General features: G+C 32.3%; 3 protein-coding genes across 3 annotated transcripts in view; 1 reads left to right on the top strand and 2 right to left on the bottom strand.

The window, feature by feature from the left end:
• Positions 1 to 2,050: 2,050 nt before the first annotated feature.
• LOC139426438 (uncharacterized) lies at positions 2,051 to 8,375 on the bottom strand. Its single transcript, XM_071185317.1, has 6 exons — positions 8,239 to 8,375; positions 7,891 to 8,139; positions 7,533 to 7,791; positions 6,861 to 7,137; positions 3,075 to 3,196; positions 2,051 to 2,293 (listed from the first exon to the last, which is right to left on the bottom strand). The coding sequence occupies exons 1-6, from the start codon at positions 8,373 to 8,375 to the stop codon at positions 2,051 to 2,053; spliced, it is 1,287 nt and encodes a 428-aa protein (XP_071041418.1).
• Positions 8,376 to 9,034: 659 nt separating this feature from the next.
• Positions 9,035 to 9,562, bottom strand: LOC107442535 (uncharacterized). The gene has a single exon (XM_016056123.1). The coding sequence runs from the start codon at positions 9,560 to 9,562 to the stop codon at positions 9,035 to 9,037; it is 528 nt and encodes a 175-aa protein (XP_015911609.1).
• A 4,882-nt stretch (positions 9,563 to 14,444) lies between these two features.
• LOC107442534 (neurogenic locus notch homolog protein 1-like) overlaps positions 14,445 to 23,385 on the top strand; it is a 79,535-nt gene continuing 70,594 nt past the window's right edge. Inside the window, exons 1-2 of the mRNA XM_043056112.2 lie at positions 14,445 to 14,634; positions 21,238 to 21,672. Of these exons, the coding sequence (XP_042912046.2) occupies positions 14,487 to 14,634; positions 21,238 to 21,672 (583 nt within the window). The 5' untranslated portion in view covers positions 14,445 to 14,486. The remainder of the gene's footprint in view (positions 14,635 to 21,237; positions 21,673 to 23,385) is intronic.

Here is a 23,385-nt window from a genome sequence, read left to right as displayed (position 1 = left end):
GATTTTAATATTGAAGTTTCATGATTTGCTTTCATAGTAATTGTTGTTCTAAAGTATTCGTTGACTTCTTAAAAACCCGATTACTGACATGGCAGAACTGCCTTCCAAAAAACTTTGTATTTTGTCAAAGAAAAAGATATTAAGATATTCTCAAAGAAGAAGAAAAAGGGCCCAAGAAACGTCTGTGGAACGTCAAAGAAGGATGGAACATGACCGAATTTCGACAAGCAAATCTAGAACCCAAGAAGTATCAGAGAAACGTCAAAGAAGATTGTGGTGTGATCATGGGATCACCACAATGTTTACTTTTCATACTGGGCTGTCTCCAACAAGAGCGCCCTCTTCATTGCCTTTGCAGGATCTCTAGGGCTCGACTCATAGCTCGTCTTTAGAGATTCTTGCAACCGCTAGGGAGGGGACGCTATCTTTTGGAGATAGACCAGTATTCCCCGTGGATCTCGAGCAAATGGTTACTTTTTCAGCAGCAGGATAATTTTTGTTTTTTCCCCCCTGTGTGCTCTAGAGTTTAATCTTTGATTTTTACCGTTATAAGTTTCTGCTTCCTTATCTTCTAATTATTTATTTGATGCATCATGTAATTCAGCAAGCAAACAATTATTATTTCAATGACTTAAACTAAATTCCTATCTACTCCCTGGAGCACACAGGGAGGGCCCAGCTTCCACGTGGTGGATTTAGGCTCTTGTGAATTGATGAGCTGTATACTGGAAATGAACATGTTCGTAGAACCAAAATAAAATAAAAAGCAGGATGAACTCCTTTGTCTACGAAAATCTGTGTTTTTCATTTGAAAGGTGATATACCACATCTAGCACAAGCAGTTAGCGGATGATCTATACCTCATGTCCCTTCCTTCAACCACACCCCCCGACAAAGATTAGAAGAGGTTTTCAGCTATTGGCCAATGATGATTTCGAAAGCAACATTTGTATGCTTTTACAATTTTTGAGGCCTTTTAAAAAAACAAGTCTCCACCTGATAGTTATATTATAGGTTAGGTTATCATAGGCCTTAGGTTACCATAGCAAAGTTACATCTTCAGACATCCTCAAGAGCTATAACACATCTGCAGCAGAACTGGATATAAAGACAAAATTGCAGGACAGGAACACCTTAATTGTCCACTAATCTTCAGATTTCCTGCTATGTTTTAAAAAAACTTTATTTGTGAAAACGTTTAGAGTGGCGGACAGCTGGCCGCCTTTGGCGGCTAGTTATAAATAAAAACATTCTAATTGTTACTAAAAATATGTTAATTTATCTGAATTATATTTGCACTAAAATGTAAAATCCGAAAAAGTAGTTTCTTTTCATTCATATTCAACAATGTAACAATAATTATTTTTATAAATTAGTAAATTTCAATGAAAAATAATTTTGTAGCTTAGATCAAAATATCAACAAATAAGAAACAATTCTAGCAATTATTGTTTGAATGTGAGTTGTATTTTAAAGATTTTACCTGTATCGCAAAAAAAGTCCCCATGTTTCAGGTTTTTGCTTTATAACAAACAATTACTAAAATGTTCAAGATAGTATGTTTAACTTATTTTGGCCTAAATTTATACAAAATATTTAAAAATATATGAAAAATATGTTTAATAAAAATTCTGCATCAAAGGATTAATGAAATGAATTTCTATCACGTTTTTACTTTTCAGCATACATTGCATTTCTTAAATGGGTTAAATCCTTTTAGTAGCCTATCACAAAGTTCTCAGTTTTGATAGGAAAAAGGTAGCAAATCTTACCTTTGATGGCGATGAGTACGATGAATCGCTGAAAATTAGGTTTTTTAAATTTATTAATTTGTGAATGAGTTAAACTAGCGTCATTGAAGAAGCATCTTTTCAAGCAATATAGAAATTTAATGATGCATTTCGACAAAACATTTTTACAAGCAGTGAGGAAGGAAAAGACTTGTACCTCAGTTGAAGATTCACAAAGAGAAAGTGAAATATGAAAAACGAAGAGTAATAAAACATAAAATATAACATTAATATTCAATTAATATTCAGACCTTGAAATGCTACATGTGATGAGAGTCATATGACATCAGAGTTTCAGTTCTCAAAAACCACACTTCCTGGTTGCAAAATAAAGCTTCATAGATCATTTTATCCTCCATCCCCCCCTTGATCTCTGCATCCGTATAAGGTTGTAACTTCAGTTTCATTCTATGTTTTTGAAAGTCAGGCCTGGGTAAAGGTTTGATGAGTATATCGGCTGTCATGAATTTCGTTGGACAATATTCGAGCTTTATGGTTCCATTCTGTTGGAGGTTTCTTACACAGTGCAGTTTGATATCGATGTGCTGGGTGCGACTTGTGTATTTAGGTTATTCAATCATCTTTATTGTAGATTGATTATCTTCAAACAGAGTGATGGGTAATATTTGAGGTAATTGCGATTCTTTCAGAAGTTTTATTATTCATAAAGTTTCTTGAGTGGCTTGAGCCGCTGAGATATATTCAGCTTCAGCTGATGATAGTGTTACACTTGTCTATTTCGTAGTATACCATTGCATTGGTGTTTAACCAAGTAGAAATAAATTTCCTGTGGTTGATTTTAGGACTCTTCGAAAGCCGCCCCAATCACCATCTCCATATACTGTTAGTGTTGGTGAGCAATTTATATCTAGAAGCAGTTGAAAATTTTTTGTTGTATTTAGATATCTCACTGTTTCTTTAACTTGTTCCCAGTCCATCTTTCTTAGATTTTCGTTTCGACAACTCTATAGGTTTACTGCTGCACATATGTCTGGTCGACTAATTGTCGCAATGTAGAGTAATGATCCTATTGCTTGTCTGTATTTCGAGATGTTTGGAAGAAGATTTTCTTCCTCGTCTGTCTTTATGTAGCCTGTTTCAATTGGGATATTACAAGGTTTTGCTTCTTGAAGATTGAGTTTCTTCACTAGTTCGTTTATTTTCAATATATAGTGTAGAGTCGTTTATTTTCAATATATAGTGTTCAATATATAGTTCTTCACTAGTTCGTTTATTTTCAATATATAGATTGATAGTGTAGAGTCCATCTTTTGTTTTTCTTACGTTGATTCCAAGATAATAACTTGGTTCTCCCAAATTTTTCATTTCATACTCTTCTTTTAATTTTTCTACTATTTCATTTATTTTGCCTTCATTTTCAGATATCAGTACATCATCCACGTAGACTATAATGTATGTTGATTCATTTTATTTCTTATGCTTGAAAAGACATTGTTCGGATACACTTTGAGTGAAGTGTAGATCTTTCAAAGAGTTGGCTATTTTTGTATTCCATGCTCTAGCTGCTTGCTTGAGACCGTAAATAGCTTTCTCTAGTTTACATACTTTCATTTATTGCCCCATAATTACGTAACCTTCTGGTTGCCTCGTATAAACATCTTCTTCGAGTTCACCGTGAAGAAATGCTGTTTTTACATTAAGATGGTTTACTGTTAATTTTTCGTGTCCAGTAATGGCTAATAAAGTTCTCATGGTGGTGTAAGATACTACTGGCGCACAAGTTTCGTAAAAATCTTCTCCATAGTTTTGTGAGAATCCTTTCGCTTGATATGTTTCAATTTCCCCGTTGTTGTTGTATTTTTTTTTTCAAATGTCCATCGACTTCCTATTATTCTTTTATCTTCTGAAGGTTCGACAAGCGTTCAGGTTTTATTCTGTCTTAGGGATTTAATCGTCTCTTCAGTAGCTTTTAACAAGTTCTGTTTTTCTTCTTTCATATTTTCCAGATTTACGACATCTTGCCGATTTGAGGTTTCATTCGTTATTTTTTTTTTGTAAGATGAACGAGAATCTGTCTGGAGGTACTCCCTTGTTAGTTTTGTCTGATCTGCGAAATTGATTGGTGTTTGCACTACTTGGCGATGTGTCAACTTCTTCTTAACTGATTTCCAATTTCTATTTCAATTGTATTATTTTTATCTCCAGAGTATGTTTCCTCAACGGATTCTGGATCATGAGTTTCATTTTTAAGAAATATTTGCTCTTCATCCCTTTTAGAATATGGAAATTCATTCCCAAACAATTTAACTGTACGTGCAATTGTTATATGTTTTCCTTCATGATGTATTCTATAACCTTTGGATCTGTAATCATATTCAACGAACACTCCTACTTTTGATTTATTATGAAGTTTTGTACGTTTGGTCTTTTCAATGTAGGTGTATGATTTACAGTCAAATACTTCAATGTGAGATAAATCTGGTTTTTAATTTGTCCATAATTGATACGGTGTAAGTTTGTTTGCTTTTGTCTCTAGTCTGTTTTACAGATAGTTAGCTGTGTGCAATGCCTCTACCCGGAAATGATTTGGAAGGTTTGCCTGAGTTAGTAAAGCTCTAACCATTTCAATTAATGATCTATTATTTCTTTCAGCAACGCCATTTTGACTGAGCGAATATCGTACTGTTACTTGATGGTTAATCCCCGTTTCTCTTAAATAGTTTTCTGTTTCTTTGTTGAGGTATTCCCTACCATTATCAGTTCGTAAGTTTTCGGGTATCTTGCCAAATTTATTTCCCACCATGGCTATGCATTGTTTAATTTTAGTTAGCGCTTCGGATTTTTTTGATAAAAGGTAAACAAAGGAGTATCTACTGTAGTCACCAATTAAAGTTAAAAAGTATGATATTCCTCCTATCGTCGGAGTTTTCATTGAGTAGCAGATATCACTGTGTTTAAGTTCAAGACATTTAGTAGCTCTATTTTGCGTTGATTTAGGATACGGATTGTCTGTGAGTTTACTTTGTACACAATTTTCTAATAAATTATTGTGTTTGCATTGACTTAAGTCAATTCCGGTAGCTATATCATTTAATTTCAATTTTTCGATTGAATTATAATTCTTATGCCCTAGTCTTCGGTGCCAAATTTCTATAGCAAATGTTGGTTAATTTAGCATACTCTTGAGTTGCTTTATAATTTAATTTCACTTCATACAAATTATTTCTTTTTATTCCCTCTAAATAAATTTCCTGATCATGAATTATCATGCATTTGTTTTCGCTAAATGTTGCAGTGCATCCGTTTTCTGTTGCTTTAGTAACTGACAGAAGATTAGTTTCAATGTCTGGTACATAGAGGACATTTTTTAGTGTTATTTATTTTATGGTTTGATGTCTTAGTTATAATTTCAACTTCGCCCGAGCCGTTTGACATCAGTGTGTTCCCATTTGCTATAGTGAGTTCACTTTTGTTTGTGTCAGTTATTTTAATAAATGATTCCAGATTGCTGAACTACCAGAGTTGTGATGAACTACCAGAGTCAATAATCCAGTTTTCTTTATCTGATTTCGAAGTTAAGAAAGTTAAGTTACTCATTTTATTTTCCACTTCATTTCCACTTTGGGTATTGCTCTTATAGTTGTTCTCACATCTAGTATTTTCACATAGGGAGGTTGAGTTTCTTTTGTTTGGGTGTTGTTTTGACTTTCGGTAAATGAGAGCTTTTTTCAAATCCCAACTATCAGCATTATTGTGATTTCTAAGCTTGTAATATGTGCAATATTTATAACTTTCCGTCTTATAATTATTATTATATTTCTGTTGATTTGAAATGCTTTGTTTGGATTTTCCGACGCGTAGTTATTTTCTGTTCTTCTATTACTTCGTCAACTAGCTTACTTCTTATAAATTCGGAATTTAATTCTCTTTCGGGCCTAGCTTCGAATACTGTTATGAGTGTGTCATAGCTTTGTGGTATTGAGCATACTAAAATCGCTGATAAATGAGAATCGCTAAATTTTTCACTCATTGCTTTAAGTTTGTTTGCTATCTCTAAAATTTTAGTTATGTGAGTTATCATATTTCCTCTAATTTCGTATTATTAAGTTTTCTTAACAAAAATAATTTGCTTGATCAGTTGCTTCTTTCGTGTATTAATTTTAATGCATCCCAGCAGTTTCTTTTTCACGGACGGGAACTATTTGATTATCATCAATGCACAAATTTATTAGTGCGTGGGCTTTTTTATCTTTTTTACTCCAATCTGCTGTAATGGAATTTGGAGGTGTATCTGTTACAATTTCATACAATTACTCTTTAATAAGTAGCGTTGACATTGTTATTTCTCTTAACACAAGACTCAAAACACATATTAATGCAGCGGACTGTTATTTTATTTGCACATTGAATTCACACACTCAGGTAGCTAGCTCAATAGCTCTCGTTGCTTTGCACAGAGGGCGCTGCTCGCACACAAAACTGAACATATCGCCATATTCCTTTTATATGATCGGTTTTATTCATGTTTGACTTGGTTTTGGGTCATGTTTCAACTGTAAATTTTATTCCAGTTTGTTCCTTATGTAATCTTTTACTTTTATGCATTGCTTTTACCACGCACGATATGGATGTTTTATTCACTTTTATGTATATATTGTTTTTACTCTTTTAATTATNTTGTCCTCACCATAATACAGTTGAACAATACTGCCCAATGCCCATTTATAGGTTGGTAAATTTTCTTCAATTATCACTACCAAATCTCCGATTTTAACATTATTTTTTGGGAACATCCATTTGCCTCGTTGTTGCAATTGGTTCAAATAGTTACGACTCCATAATTTCCACATTAATTGAACTACTCTTGTTATTTTTTTCCATTTTTTGAGATTACTTTCTTTATATTTTGTTAAATCTGGCTCTTCAATAGAATTTAAAGATCTGCTTAATAAAAAGTGTGCAGGGGTAAGAACTTCAAAATCGTTATCATTGGCTGATAAGGGACAAAGCGGTCGGGAATTCATAATTCCCTCGATTTGTACAGTAATCGTGTGAAGTTCTTCGTAAGTTAGTTTATCCCTTTTACAATCCTTTTTAGGTGATATTTACACGATTTTATAGCTGCCTCCCAAAGGCCACCAAAGTTGGGAGAACTGGGCGGAATGAATTTCCATTCAATCCCTTCTGCTGCCAAATAAGCAGCTAAACTTTCGTCTGGTTTCCTAACCATTTCATGCAGCTTTTTAATCTCATTGTTAGTTCCCACAAAATTTTTAGCATTGTCTGAAAACAATTTTGCACATTTTCCTCTTCGAGCCGTAAACCTTTTCAACGTGGCAATGAATGCTTCCGATGTTAAATCAGAAACTAACTCGATATGTACAGCCTTAAACACAAAACAAACAAATATACATATATACACTTTATACAAAACAAACAAATATACATATATACACTTTATACGAAACAAACAAATATACATATATACACTTTATACAAATTCCCTTTACGTTGTCCTCTATTGTTAATGAAGAAAGGACCAATGAAATCAACACTTGAACAATTAAATGGATAATCAGGTACAAGCCTTTCTTTTGGCAGGTTGCCCATTAACTGACTTGACACTATTGGTTTTGCTTTAAAACAAGTTATTCAGTTATAGACAATTTTTCTACAAATTGATCGACCACTTAAAGACCAAAACTTTTCACAAATATGATTAAGTAGAGATGCAACTCCTATTATTATTAAAGTTAACTTATTATTCTTGGGTAAAATTACCTGATGCTTCTTATTAAAATTAAATTCTGTATTACCTAAGCGACCACCAACTCTTAAAATGTCATTGTCATCCGAAAAGGGACTAAGAGTTTTTAACTTACTGTTTGATGGTACACTTCCAGATCGTTTAATGCTTTTTATTTCAAAAGAAAATTCTTGTTCCTGAACCTTTTTTACCAGAAAGGTTTCTGCTCTTTCATACTCACTTGTTGTTAATGGACCCGTTGATTTCTGCTTCGTTTTTACAATTTCCACGAACCTAAAAAGAAAACTCACAACACGTAAAATAGTTAAATAGTTATTGCTTAAATTAATTAAATCATTTATAAAATTATTAGTATGGATATTAAGCACAGACGGAAAGTCCTCAAAGTCTCCATTGGGGGAGTTTCTCAGTTCTGAATAGTACTCATCGTGTTTCTCACTATAATTTATAGTTCGATTTAGATAGTCATTTTCTGTAAGAAACTTCGGACCATGCCACCGAAGGTTGTTATGCAGAAGTTTATCAGGATCAACACCTCGTGAAACTAAGTCTACAGGATTTTCATCAGTTGGTACATGTCTCGATCGCTGATTAGGAAATAGTTCTTGTATTGTGGTCACTCTGTTTTAGACAAAGGTTTTTAAATCTATGGGTTCTTTTTGAAACCACGCTAGAACTATCATAGAGTCTGTTCACAGGTATATTTCAACAGTTTCTAACTTTAACGCAGAAACAACACGTTTCACAAGTTTTGACAGAAGAACAGCAGCACATAACTCAAGTTTTGGGATAGTTACACTTTTTATAGGTGCAATTCTTGATTTGCTGGTTATCAAACTAACCAAAGTCTCGTTCATTGAATTTTTAGATTTACAGTAGACTGCTGTACCTTAACATTGCTGCGATGCATCAGCGAAGCCATGGATTTCTACACCTTTTGGAATAGTGATGAAGATGCTTCTTATAATCTCTATATTGTTGATGATCTCTAAGGACACTAGAAATTGATGCCACTCTCGATATTCTTCATCTGGTAAAGAGTTATTCCAGTCCATTTTAATTCTCCACAAACGCTGAAGGAAAATCTTTGCCTTTGCTATTACCGGCGCCATTGGACCAATCGGGTCGAAGAGCTTGGCAATAGTGAACAAAACGTCACGTTTTGTGTAAGAATTCTCCGAGGAAACCCTTACTCTGAATAAAAAACAATCTAAAATTGGTTTCCAGGATACACCTAAAGTTTTTATCTCTATTAACGTTGCGAAATTATAATCACATTCAGAATCTGGTGCTAGTTTCACGTGATTGGCGCAGAGCTTGTGTAGTGTCATGTCAGCACTTTGCAAAATCCGTTTTAATTGTTGCTTGAGCTCAATTGATTCCTCTAATGTGTCAGCACCGGACAAACAGTCATCCATATAAAAATTATTTTGTAGGACGGGAGAAGCCATGGGGAAATCGGTTTGTTCGTCAACTGAGAGCTGTTTAAGCGTTCTTTGCGCTAAGTAAGGTGCGCTTACCGTGCCGTAAGTAACGGTAAGCGCACCTTACGTATATTTTTGTTCGTATATTTTTGGCGGTTCATCTTCATTTTCACACCAAACGATTCTCTGAAGATTACACTGATTTGGATTAAAATAGTTCGATACATCATTTTGAGATCAGCTGTAAAGGCATATGTATATGTGCGGAACCTTAGCATTTGAGTATATAAGTCCTCCTGAATCACTCCTCCATTATACTGAAAATCATTAAGAGATATTCCCTTATCAGTTTCTGAAGAACAATTAAATACAACACGAAGTTTTGTCGTGGACTTTTCTGGACGATAAATTCCATGATGTGTAGCATAATATGTTACTTCTGGTTCAATTTCCCTAGTAACCTCTCTCATGTGTCCCAGTTTTTCATACTCTTCTAAGAAATCACGATATAAATTCAAATAAATCTCATCTTTAGCTAAGCGATTCCACAGCGATCTGAGACGTTTGAGGGCTATATCTTTAGAGTTTCCTAAACATGAGGGATCTTCCTTTAGGGGCATTGAAACAACATATTTCCCTTCCCTAGTTCTGAAATGAGTATCCGCAAAGTGTTTCTCGCAAATTAAATTTTCTTTACTCTTTGTTATTGTTTCCTCGACATTTTCTATTTGCCAGAAACTTTCCAGCGTTTTAAGTCCTCATCACGAATCAAACCACAGTGAATCCTTGTTTCATTTATTGAAACTAAATTTCCGGTCACTACATACCCAAATACACTATTGACCAAAAGCAATTGCGAATTTTTTATTTTAATTCTTTCCGACTTTATCAATTCGTAAAATATATTTGCACCCAATAATAAATGTATTTTTCCCGGAATATTAAATGTCTCATCTGCTAATTACACGAAATTTGAAAAATCGACATTTATATTTAAAGTTTTATTCGGAATAAATTCCGTGATTTTTTTAACTATGAGCATATCTGATTCTCTTTCAAATTATTTGTTTTTATTTGAAATCGCCACTTTAACATACCCATTAACCATCATAGAAGTATCGTTTAAACAAGAAATCAATGTATTTATTTTTTCACTCTTTAGTTGCAATTTATTAGCACATTAATTTGAAATCAGACAGGTCTCACTACTAGAATCTAGTAACGCTCTACACATTTGCCATTCCGAATATTTATTCTTCACGAGGATTAATGCCGTACTTAATAAGCATTTGTCTTTAAAACACGCGGTCGCCACAATTTGAGTAGTGTCTACTCTCGGAACGAATGATTCAGCACTTACATTAAACGCTGTTGTTTGTGATTTATTTTGATCATTAATTGGCGCCATATTGGGAGTGGAGGAATTGTTTTTAATTTCTCTCGGATAATGTAAAAGCTTGTGATGAGCCTTTTTACATCGAAAGCAGTTTCTCATTCTGCATATATTAACTTCACATCTGGGGGAAAACAAAGTCTATTAATTTTTACAAACTTTACTCTTTCGTATACTTCCTCGACATTCTTTTAAATTGTGGGCAAAATTGCAAAGCGTGAGATTCATTGTTTTTACATAATACACAGTTCTCATTTTTTATTTCAGATAAAAATACATTTGTTGCTCCTCTCTGTACACTCGAATTATTAACTCTATTTTGTTTATTAAATTCGTAACCCTTAGTATTTGCACTGAAAGATTTCGAAAATATTTCATTTTTGTTTTTGCCTTTCGAAGATAAATAAATATCACACTCAGGCCCTAATTCATGGGGTTTAGAATACTTTTCTCCCTGTTTTACACTAATATGAGTCATCAATTCTCTATCGAGAGTACTCATTATTTTATCTGATACTATTAACTCACAGACGGATTTAAAATCATTTACATTACGTAATTGGCAATAATATTCAAACGTTGCACTTAGCCTTGACGCAAATTGTACATAATTCTCTGAACTTATTTTGTGTGCTCTTTGGAATTTACTAAAGCATTCTTGTGGTGTAGGGGAAAATTCTTTTAGCACTAAATCTTTCAGTTTATCGTAATTAGTTAACTCTTCATCGGAAATGTGAACCGTTAAATTGTTAGCTCTCTCACCAAAATATTTAAAAGAATTTCGCATTTAAATTCGTCAGGAACCTCCTTTGTTTTGAATGCTTTTTCCAGCAACTGAAAAAATAAATTATACGATTCTACTCGTGAGGGTACTGGTATAGTTAAGGTTTTTACCGATTTTAATAAAGTTTCGATATTAATATTATTCGGATTCTCAGAAACACTTTCTTTTGCGATTACGGAATTATGCGGTAACTTTTTTTAAACATTAGCTAGCGCTAATTGTTTTTCTAATTGCGCTAATTTAATTCTCTCAAGTTCTAATTTAGATTCACTATCGGACTTTTTATTTTTTACTTCCTCTATAGCATAATCCAGTGCGCATTTAAATAGCTCTTGATCTCTTTTATACACTTCGCTGATTTCAATTAAAGTTTTTAAATCGGCAATTTTTGCACCCTCCGGTACAGTTAAGTTTAATTCTTCTGCGATGAGTGTTAATTCGTCTTTCTTTAATTTAGTCAAAGACATATTTATAGTTTAATTCACCTAAATATAAATTTAACTTTCACCTACCTTCTCAGATCGCTGTTAGACACACTTAAGTTTCAGTTTCGTTTCTCAATCGAACACGTATACATTTCACTGACTCTTTTGCACTAACTTTAGCTTAATTTTCACAAAATTCGCTCGTCCGTAGATCGCTTAGACCATGTTATTTCTCTTAACACAAGACTCAAAACACATATTAATGCAGCAGACTGTTATTTTATTTGCACATTGAATTCACACACTTGCCTCTTTCGAGGTTGGTAATACACTCACAGGCTCTCGTTGCTTACACAGAGGGCGCTGCTCGCATACAAAACTGAATAGACATTTTAATACTCCAATGACTATAATTTTGTTGCTTAAGTTTTTCTATTAATTGAGAGTCTCTTGATGAAGCCATTTTTAATTTTATAAAATAATAATTGCTTATGTTTAGAATTTCAGCCAATATTTCTATTTTATATACTCATTCACTAATTAAGAAAATGTAAACACTTTTATTTATTACACTAGACTTTCATTTTCATATATTTATTTTTATATTTATATTTCTTAGCAAATATATAGAGTTATAGTCTTGTATATTGCTATTTGATAAGTGTGCTATAATCTATCTTATTATATAAAACGCTAATACGTATGTAACAATAAAATCGATGATATTTCTTTTCTCGCTTTGGCAACAGTTTTCGTTTTTAATTGATAGGCTTCGGGGCGCAAGAGCACGTTGTGAGCATCATATGGCTAATCTATATTATATAAAACGCTCATACGTTTTATTTGATAATCTTCGGCTCGCAAGAGCACGTAGTGAGCATATGGCTAATCGGGTGAATTCTCACTGAATTATAAAAAAAATTCTCACAAAATTATCTTCATCGAAGCCGATGCTTTACATCCGGCGTTCAGTAATATTTCATATTGTTTTACAACACATGGTTTTAGCCCTCTGGTGGGAAAGACTCTAAAGCAAAACTTACAACAGTTACTTTCCTCAACAACTGAAATTTAGAATAGTGTGATTAAGAAAAATATGTGAACTGTTTGCAATTATAAATTAATATTGAAATGCACAGGTTTAGAATTTTCTACAGTGAAAAGTTTTCGGAACTTCAGTGTTCAAAAAAGTATACAAAAGCTAGACGTTAAGAACGTATCCAATGAGCGAGCAAAGCGAGCATCGGATTGCGAAGCAATCCGAAATGAACTGCGAAAGCAGTTCCGGGGGTTGGCGAGCGCCAGCGAGCAGGGGGCGAAGCCTCCTAGTATTATATAAAACGCTAATACGTATGTATCAATAAAACCGATGATATTTCTTTTCTCGCGTTGGCAACAGTTTTCATTTTTAATTGATAGGCTTCGGCGCGCAAGAGCACGTAGTGAGCATCATATGGCTAATCTATATTATATAAAACGCTAATACGTTTTAATTGATAGGCTTCGGCGCGCAAGAGCACGTAGTGTGTATCATATGTCTAATCAGGTGAATTCTCACCGAATTATCAAATACATTCTCACAAAATTATCTTCATCGAAGCCGATGCTTTACATCCGGCGTTCAGTACTATTTAATATTGTTTTACAACACATGGTTTTAGCCCTTTGGTGGGAAAGACTTTAAAGCAAAACTTACAAAAGTTACTTTTCTCAACAACTGAAATTTTGAATAGTGTGATCAAGAAAAATATGCGAACTGTTTTCAATTTCAAATTAATATTGAAATGCACAGGTTTAGAATTTTCTACAGTGAAAAGTTTTCGGAACTTCAGAGTTCAAAAAAGTATACAAAAGCTAGACGTTAAGAACGTATCCAATGAGCGAGTAAAGCGAGTATTGGATTGCGAAGCAATCCGAAATGATTTGCGAAAGCAGTTCCGGGGGTTGGCGAGCGCCAGCGAACAGGGGGCGGAGCCTCCTAGTTCAATATATTCTAATATATAAAATATAGTACGTGCAACATAAATGCATGCATTCTTATTTTATTATTTTTATTTAAGTTCAATATATCTCGAAATAGCTTATATTTTTTTTTTCAAATAATATATTAATAATTTTTGCACACTATATTTATTTTATACTCTCAGTCTCATAATCTCGGTAGGAAAAATGTAGTAATTCCTATCTTTAAAGGCGATGAGTACGATGAATCGCTGATAATAAGGTGTTTGAAATTGATTAATTTGTGAATGAGTTGAACTAACATCATTGAAGAAGCATCTTTTTAAGCAAGTATAGAAATTTAATGATGCATTTCGACAAAACATTTTTACAAGCAGCGAGGAAGGAAGACTTCTCTCTCAATTGAAGACACACGAAGAGAAAGTGAAATTTGAAAAAAGAAGAGTAATAAAACATAAAATATAACATTAATATTCAGACCTTGAAAATATACACGCGATGAGAGTCACATGACATGAGAGTTTCAGTTCTCAGAAACCACACTTCCTGGTTATAAAACAAAGCTTCAGAGATCATTTTATCCAACTTGTTTTATATAAATTAAATAAATATTACGCTACTTAGATATTTTCCTCAAAAAATTAATCTTAATAGCATTGTAATATTGTTACAGAATTTAAACTTATATCAATGTTTAGTTTAGCATATAAAATATGCTACTAAATGGCACCCACGTGTCTTAAAAAAATTCAATGACTGATAGTTAAAAGACACTTGTTCACCACAATGACCGGCAGATTTGTAAAACCTGATAACAATGTATGTTTGTGTAATGTGTTCAAACATTGTTATTGCTAAATCTATTTTCAGAAGGTAACATGATATTAAGCACAGCTGCATCATTCAATGTCAAACATTCTATTTTAACTCAATTCAAGAATAGATATTTCGGCTCGGTTTTTTTTCCTTCATATTACCATATGGGAATAAATATGAAGACGATAAGTATTTCCATATCTCTTCTTGTTTATTTCTTCGCGGTAGTGAAGGGTGATATTATTTTAGAAGATTTTCCTGTAGCAGTGAATGAAAGAAGTGGAAACTCTCTGCTCAAAATTCTAGGTGCCGGTGAGAAAACTTTGCTTCCTTCTTTATGCAAGAAATTATTAAACTTTCCAGTTTCAGGTTATTAGCATTTAAAAAAATTGCAATTTATTCGAACTTGCAATTTAAAAATTTGCAATTTTGTTTTTAAAAAAAATCTTTTTTTTGTCGTAATTACTTTAATTAGCAAGACGTTACTCTTTTAACTCTTTAAAACAAAGGTACTATTTTGAAAGTATTTATTTTCCTCGTACTAAAAGCTCAAACCGTAAAATGCAGTGAAGTATGCATCCTAGGACGCAATTTTAATCGTTCAAGGGCAAAATCTAAAATATGATAATTAGGGCAGACAAGGGCGCCGGCAGAATAATATAAAAGGGGGTGCAACCCTCTAGCAAACTACCCTCCCCCTGAAAAAAAATTAAAATATTCCGCTATTACACTTTGTTTTGCCATATTACACCATATACTTTCATCTGTTCATTTTTTCAAAATACATTTCTTCATTGTTAGCAAGATATTTAAAAAAAAGTACGAATTTCTTGTACTTGCAAATTTTGCCCAGAGGCGATCACGCTGGTATAGCTACTGACTTTGAAACACAAATAACTACAAACAGTAGTTTCGTATACTAACGTGTTTGTGCACGCTTATCATTATTTATTGTGTTGATGAAGTTTTACAGTTGCGAGAAGTCAGCTTGTGTTATACACCTTTGTTGAACTGAATAACTAATAGAAAATATAATATTATTTACATTTTATTAAATTAAATTTAAAAATATAGCTTAGATATCTGCCAAGTTTGTGAATGCTCAGTGTGCATAAGAAAAGAATCAAAGATGACTCAGAATTCATTGAAAAAGTTAAAAACAGATTTGGACAGCAAACAAGATGATTACAATTCTTGTTTGATTAAACAATTTTTTAATTGTTATGTATCAATAATTACTTAATTATTTGTCTTTCCATAAAAATATGTTAAATAAAAAAATGTTTATAATTTTTTTTTTCTGTATCTCTTTAATTGTTTTTTAAAAAAAAGCCAGGGGGGTGCAAGTGCACCCCCTTGCACCCCGCTGCCGGCGCCCTTGAGGGGCAGATATTTTGTGTTAGGGAATAAGATACAATAAATGCAAAGAGCTGAAATGCACTGCCCGCGCTAAGGATTTTAAATTATTAGCCAGTAAATTAACCAATACAATATTTTCGAAAGTCTTCGCCAAATGCAAATCTTGACTATTTTTTATATGTATATTTTTTCTAGTGGAAAAAATCAGTTGCCAAAAACACAATTTTATAAGCCAAATTTAAGATTTTATCACATTTGATGAGGTGGCGAATGCTTAGCGAGGGCCCTGAAAATCTCACACAGAATTGTTCGGTTCTTAATCGTCTCGAAAAACGCTAAAACTTTAAACACCTGATCAACTTAACGTGATTTCACATGAAGGGCGTAGGTAAGGGAGGGGTTTAGAGGGTTCAAACACCCTCCATTCTAAATTGCAACTTTTAATATTTTCTCAAATTACTCATGTTTAAAAAAAAAATTTCAAATACATTTTATGCTTCCTTTAAGGTTCTTTTAGGTAATAAAACACCATTTTAAAATTCATTTTACCACATGACGAAACCAACTATCCCCTCCTCATCACTGACTTACAAGGATTCCTTTTCACTTAGGGAAAATGTTGTGTGTGTGCGTGTTGTCCACAGCTTCAGATTACTCTGCTTTATCTATCCATGGGTGTACGATGTAAGAGAAGATATTTTGTTTGTTTAAATTTTGTCATAAATGCTTCATAGGGAATATTTTGAAGAATTTTCGGGGAGTGTTTCTGGGAATGAAATAAAATGTAACCAGTGGATGGAGGACTTTACGAGAGTGGTCATAACTTTACAGTAAGTTAAAAAAAGGGGTGACTCTCAAATCAAACTCTTTCTCGATATTCAGTCAGGAAACTTTTACTAAGATAAACTCAAATTTTGTTCAATCATGATGGCTGTCTTCAGAACATATAGTATATTTTTAAAATATATTTTTATTTTAATTGAGTGGAATATTTCTTTTTTTCATACATTATCATACTTATCTTTTATTATTTTATTATCATTTTATTCAATTTTTATTAATAATTTTCCTACCTTCATTTAAATCGTGACGCTTAGTTGTGAAAATGATTCATTTATTTCTTTTAAATGGAGTTTTTTTTTCATAATTTTAAGAACACCCTCAAAGAATTTTATTTATTTTAACTTAGTTTATAACTTATTAAGGGGTAATGTTCGATAGGAAAAGCTATCGAACTCGATTTGATTTCAAATGCCAATTTATTTCTTAAATTAGTTCTTTTTTTAGTTCTTATAATCGCTTCATTGTAACATTTATTACAAACTTAGTATCATTAAAAAAATGTTACTTAAATTTCACGAAAACAGTAACTCTAAACATACGATAAAGAAAATGAAATAAATTTGTTTTCGATTAGCAAGGTAAAAACTATACAACAATTAAACGAAGTTGCATATTGACAACTGAAAATCTGCTCCGGTTTAAATAATTTTACATAAAATATATGAAATTAAAGCATTTAAGATATTTAAAAAATTAAAAATAAAGTTACCTAATAAATAAAATGAAATGAGTTTTTTTAAAGTCAGTGTTATTGTCATTGAAATTGGATTGCAATGAAATTTAAAGATAGAATAGTGTTTAAAAGTAAAGTATTTTTTCTCATATAAATGCAGGCTTACATTTTAAGCTTTTAAATTTGAACTTAAATGTCGGATTTTGATGTGAATATTGATTGTGAGGAACGATTTAATTAGTCACAAGCAATTATTTTTTCCCATTTCTAAAAAGATGGTCAGATTAAGAAAAATAGTAGAACGGATGAGAAAAATAGATAAAAGAAATTGAAAAACAGTATCCAAAATGAACCTCTTTTATAAAACATCTATTTTTAATTCATATTAAAAACTTACAACTAAAACAAAAGTTGTTTTTTTTTAAACTCCAATTTTTTAAATTTTAAAACAATTATTCATCGGTATTACACTTTCTGAAAATCATTATTTCGGGACGAATTAAATGTTTAATTATAAAAGAGAGAGGAATGTGCAGCTCTGAATCAAACAATATATTCATCCTCTTTAAAATTTTTATACACTGATATCTAGATAACAAAAATCCTGCTTTTGCTAAGTATAAGGAATATCACTAGAGATCATTTATAGAGATTATTATCAGAAGATCATTTATAGGCAGTTAAAAAGTAAGTCCAAGCGTTAAAATAATAGAGAAATCAAGCAAAATAAAAAGAAAAAAATAGCTAATGTAACTCGGGCTCGTGGGACACGTATCTATAACACATCAACCAATACACTTTTGCTAAGTTAGATTTTGTTTAGCATCTATTTTAACAAAGGTTAACAATTTCAAATTAGGTCTACCAGAGAAAATGTATATATATATATATATATATATNCCGTCCCCTGCTCGCTACCGCTCGCCAAATCCCTATAACTGCTGCGCCATTACGTTTTTGTTCGCTTTGCGAACAAAATTAAAGTCGTTTCCCTGGAGATTAGCTGGCAATTTTTCTGCACCATCATCACAAAGAGAGAATAAGATAGGATTGTAATATGTCAGAGGTCCCTGTTATCGGCATTCTAAATTTATATAAACCAATTTCAATACAAGCAATAATATAAACTTATATAAAGAGAGGAAGCAATATCATTTAACACATTACTATAGGGAATTAGCCGGAGATTAATCTCCGTATTCGAAACACACGTGGCAGAGCCAAACTCGTATATTTGAGGGTGCCCCTTAATTCTCACCAAGTTGTGATCGCGGTTGATACCAAAGCTGGGCGATGCTGAAACCCAAACGTGATTCTGATTGGTTTGCATTTTAGCTTTATTTTTAAAAGTTCAACGGTACATGTGATTTCAGAGGTTCACTTGTTCTAAGCTGGATACCAGCTGGTAAGGTTACTTTTTTTTCTGCTCAGTAAGATCGGAGGTATGTGGACAGTCATAAAAAGGGACTTCAGAAAAAAATGTCATCGCCAGACCGGTACCACAGACGCCATTTTCGATTCGTATTTCACAGAATTTATGTGGCGATGGAGGTACACAGATTCTATTCATGATAAATTTATACAATATCTAACTGCTATTAGAGAATTCGGTGCGCCTAAATCTGAGGATTTTCAAGCTTAAAGAAGAAGTGAGTTGTTTTTTTCCTTTTCTTTCTATGCTTACTCCATTAATTTTTTGTTTCGATTCAAAATGCATTTTCTTGGGTTTATTAATTTTGCTCATATCCGGTTCATTGCAATTTTATAAAGTTTTGGCCGATGTTTTGTTCAAATTTTCCAATGTTTTATGCTTTAATGAAATATCATTATATTTTGGCAGCCATTCCTGTTACCACGGTGATCCGCGGAATCAGGAATGGCGCCAAACATAAGTCGCCAATTTCGCCAAGGGGCAACCTGAAGTATATTTTTACCTCTACTAACTCAAATCATTGTTGATCTTATAGGATGCCGGACTCTCCCTACATGGTGCTTCATCTCCCCCCCCCCCAGTAATTTAAATTTTAAACTGAAAACAATTAAAACCTAATGAAAAAAAAACTTTTAAATATGGCAAACAAATTAAAATATGTAATATTAATTAGTTGATGCTGAGTAATATTTCAAAAGAAAAACCCATTGCAAGATATTGCCCAATTAACTACAATACTTTCAACTGACAAAATATTTTGGTTTCAATCAAACAAAAAGCAAATTATATAATAAAATCACATGTAGCTGAAATTCGACAAATTAAATTAAGCAATTTAATTTTTTTGTCATACCGAATACTAATCAAAAAACAAATATAAAATGAAATAATTATGTTATCAATGATCAATAAACATTTTTGTCTGAATTGTTATTAAAAAATAAGGTGAAAACAATAAAATTAAAAATTATTTACAATGGATCTCTGAATATTCCTAGCTATGTACATTTTTCATTGATTTTTCTTTTCACATCATTTTGTGAATCAGTGATTTTCACTTTTATGCATTATTTAAGAAATATCTCAAACAAATATGAACTGTTAATTAATATTTCTGACGGAACGATTTTTTGAAAGCAAGTAAAAAACAATTAAAAGTAAGAAAAAACAATGATAAAATTAAAAATTATTTACAAAACCTCCTTATATACAAAATTTTTTATCAATTTCTTTTCCATATTATTCGTTTTTATTTAAACGTCTTGACTCTTCAACGTTTCTCCGCCGCGCATTTCGATGTCGCGTATTGATAGCACTACGATTATTTCCCCGTTAATTTTGTGCTGCTAAATTATGTTTAGCCCTATGTCGCTGTTGATATCGCCTAAGATATTCACGGAGATCTATTTCTTATAAAAGATAAGTATTTTAAAGTAAACTCTGTTCAACATATTTCACACATTCAATACAAAATAAAAATCGCAACAAGATAGATTTAACTGGTAATTTTAGTAGTAACATTTCTGCAGTCAGCATTATTAAAAATTATTACCTTTATACACACATGCGTTCTCAATTTTGATTGGCTGTTTCGTGCGTTACTAACCAGAAGTCTTCTGTGATTGGTGTTATCATTCCACTCTCTTCTTATATATATATTCTTCGGACCTCTATTTAAAGAAATAAGTTCGTTATATGGAAAATTCGCTANATATAACCTAATAAATAACCTAAGCTGAATTCAGTGGCGCGACAGCCCTTAGAGGGCCAAAGCCTACTGTGCCCATCTCAGTTATCTTGACCTTGGGCTCTGGGGAGCAGAAAAACATGGAAAACTTACGCTAAAAATAATATATAACAATTACAAAACTCATCAGGTACAAACAATAGTTATTTTTCCCTAAAAAATTAATTCATAAAGAATAAGAATCATATCCCGAAATTGAGAAGAAACCCTCGAGAAGAAACTAAAATCATTAGCACTAAAACATTTTAGTTCTCGGAGTGTTAATTTGCTGACAATGCTGACTGGTTAACTGCAAAATGCTTTCGAACTGTTCTCCCAAGTTTTTGTCGCTTCTTCTCTTTGAGGAATCAAATTTTATACGTTTAGTGTTTTGAAAAGTTTAAACGCAGGGCTGATATGCTCGTGAAAAATTTAGAAAGTAATATTATTCAGATAAAAAACTACAATTAATTATGTTAGTAACTATAAAAATATTTCTTAACTCTAATAAAATATAAATCTAGATCCGAATTTTTAATTTTAATTTTTAGGTGAAACTAAGAAAATATTAGATTCTTTTAAAGAATACTTTTATGCCTCTTTTTTTTAATTTTTTCTACCGTCATATCTACTCTAAGGCAAATTAAATTTAAATAAAAGCTGAAAACTATAATTCGGAATGTTTTTTTATCGCCTCCATGTTATTTTGTATTATTACAACGCTAATAAAAAACAAAATTAGAGTATGGTGCTGAAAAAACTAAAACGACCTAATCACTATTCTTAATTTGGAATTTCAGACTTTATTTTAATGCATTATTTTAAATAAAAAATACATTATTATAAACTATAAAAACTATAACATGAATATTTATATTTTAGAAGTAGTAATTTCCTCTCCTGCTACATCTACAGTTACTTCAACTATAACTAGCACCAGAAAAACAGAGCCACCTACTACACCAGAAATTTCATCTCTAATCACATCTGCAATTACGCAAATATCAACGGGGAAAGAAACAAGCCCTAAACCAAAACCCTCCCCATATGTGCCCTCGTCATCAATTCGGGATATTTTCATTATCACTAGTGATGTCACAAATTTAACGCAAGATATAACCATTATGTATAAACCTACTGACGTCACTAATGACTCTAACTATTTTTCATCTTCATTCAAACCATTTGAAACTTCTCCACATGGTTCATCATCAGTAACAGAATTTGAATCGGCTACTACATCTATGTTCATTTCCTCTGAATCTGCACCCAGTTCCCAAGCAACATCGAAGAAAAGTTTCTCTTCAACTACTCATAGTAAGTTGCATATTTCTTTCTTAAAAGTTGTAAGGTTTTCTAATTAAAATATATTGTCGAGAAACTCATATAAATCAAGATAGGCGTTTTTAAAATGGGTAGTTTGAAACTTGTATGAACTTTTTCATTATATTTTTGTTGTTGTTGCGTATCCCCCTTGTTTAGCAACGTTAAATCAGTTCTATGAAATCTCTCACTCTAATACAAGAATTGGGTTTGTGAAAAAGATCTTCTCTGGAAAGCCCCAGATAAGAGAGGACTGATTTTCGGCCCACTTCACGCAGGATGTAAAAACTTTTTTTCCCATTGAAATAAGACAGAAATCTCACATGTCCACTGATATAGCCTGGTGATGGCCGTCTGGTCCCACTAGCAAAACTTGAGTGATAAAGCACTTTCCCTGGTACTATTGAGGAACAAGTGGGATGGGGGTCCAAGAAGCATTTCCAGCTTTCTTAGTTCTCGAGTCCCAAAAAGTCAGCCCTATTGGACTTACATATGCAGTTACTTAAACTACTAGTAGCACAATCCCAAATCAGCCTTATTGGACTTGTAACTTAATTGGATCCTTGCTTCAATTAAGTTAGTGAATCAGGAGTGTCCAATGGCTTACCTTTTCAGCCAAAATATCTGCTGTCTGATTAACATGCATATCAACTTGGAAAAATATCCATTGGAAGTGCTCCTTACGAAGGGATGAAAGGTGCTCCAGTTTATTGAAAATTACCCTTCTTGTACTATAACCCACTTTATGCCATTTAACAAGGTGCTGAATAGAACTTCATCTCATGGCAATCAGCTCTTTTCGACTGTGTGATTTTTTTTAACAACATAATGATGCTAGAAAAAATAAAAAACAACGAAAATAAAACACAAACATCGGTACAGAAATAGACATAATGTAGTTTCGCTTCCTTAAACAATAAAAATTCTTCAGTGAAGAGTTCTAACCAGATGGTGGATTCTTATTTATGGAACCGAAATTACAGTCTGTCCATTTCTGTACTTTTATTTGTTGTTCTTGTTTTATTCTACGTAGCACAAAATATACCCTTTCGATTTAAAAATAATTCAGAAATTATTATAATTATATTTTCAGATAAGCGTTGACACTCTGAAATTATATTAAATGGCTATTTTATGAATACTATATAAGTAGTTTACATTAAATGCAGTACATTAGCATCTTTTACTTTAATATGGCTTTATTTGAAAATCAATCTATGAATTTGCAGGCAACTTGAGCAATACACAGAAAAATAATAAAATTAAATTAAAAACAAATGCAGTATTTACATTAGTGAATCGTGATGACCCCAAAACGCTCACAAACTTCGCTAAGAATCTCTTATGTTTTAGCGCCCAAATATAATATCAAAATATCACCGCTTGTCCAAAATTCTGAAAAGAGTCTTAGGCATAATGGAAAGTACTCAGCATTTCTTTTACCTGCTCTGAAGATCTAGCCTTCCCGTTTATCAGGATGGTAGTGCAGTTCAGATGTTCTGTTAGAAAATCATGACCTGTTTTAAGGCTATAGCATTAATACCTTTCGAAGTGAATTAATGTTAATATCTATCAATATAAAAATAATAATTACTCTTATAGTAATTTCTTTTGTACTTCATACTAGAAAGATTAGGGCAATTATCGGTATACAACACAATTGTACAATTACACAGGTAATTGTCTTAATATTTATATATATATATA

The sequence above is a fragment of the Parasteatoda tepidariorum genome, chromosome 9, assembly GCF_043381705.1.
Source record: "Parasteatoda tepidariorum isolate YZ-2023 chromosome 9, CAS_Ptep_4.0, whole genome shotgun sequence".
Classification (NCBI taxonomy): domain Eukaryota; kingdom Metazoa; phylum Arthropoda; class Arachnida; order Araneae; family Theridiidae; genus Parasteatoda; species Parasteatoda tepidariorum.
Note: the sequence above shows the minus strand (reverse complement) of the source record. Positions and strands in the feature narration are given on the sequence as shown.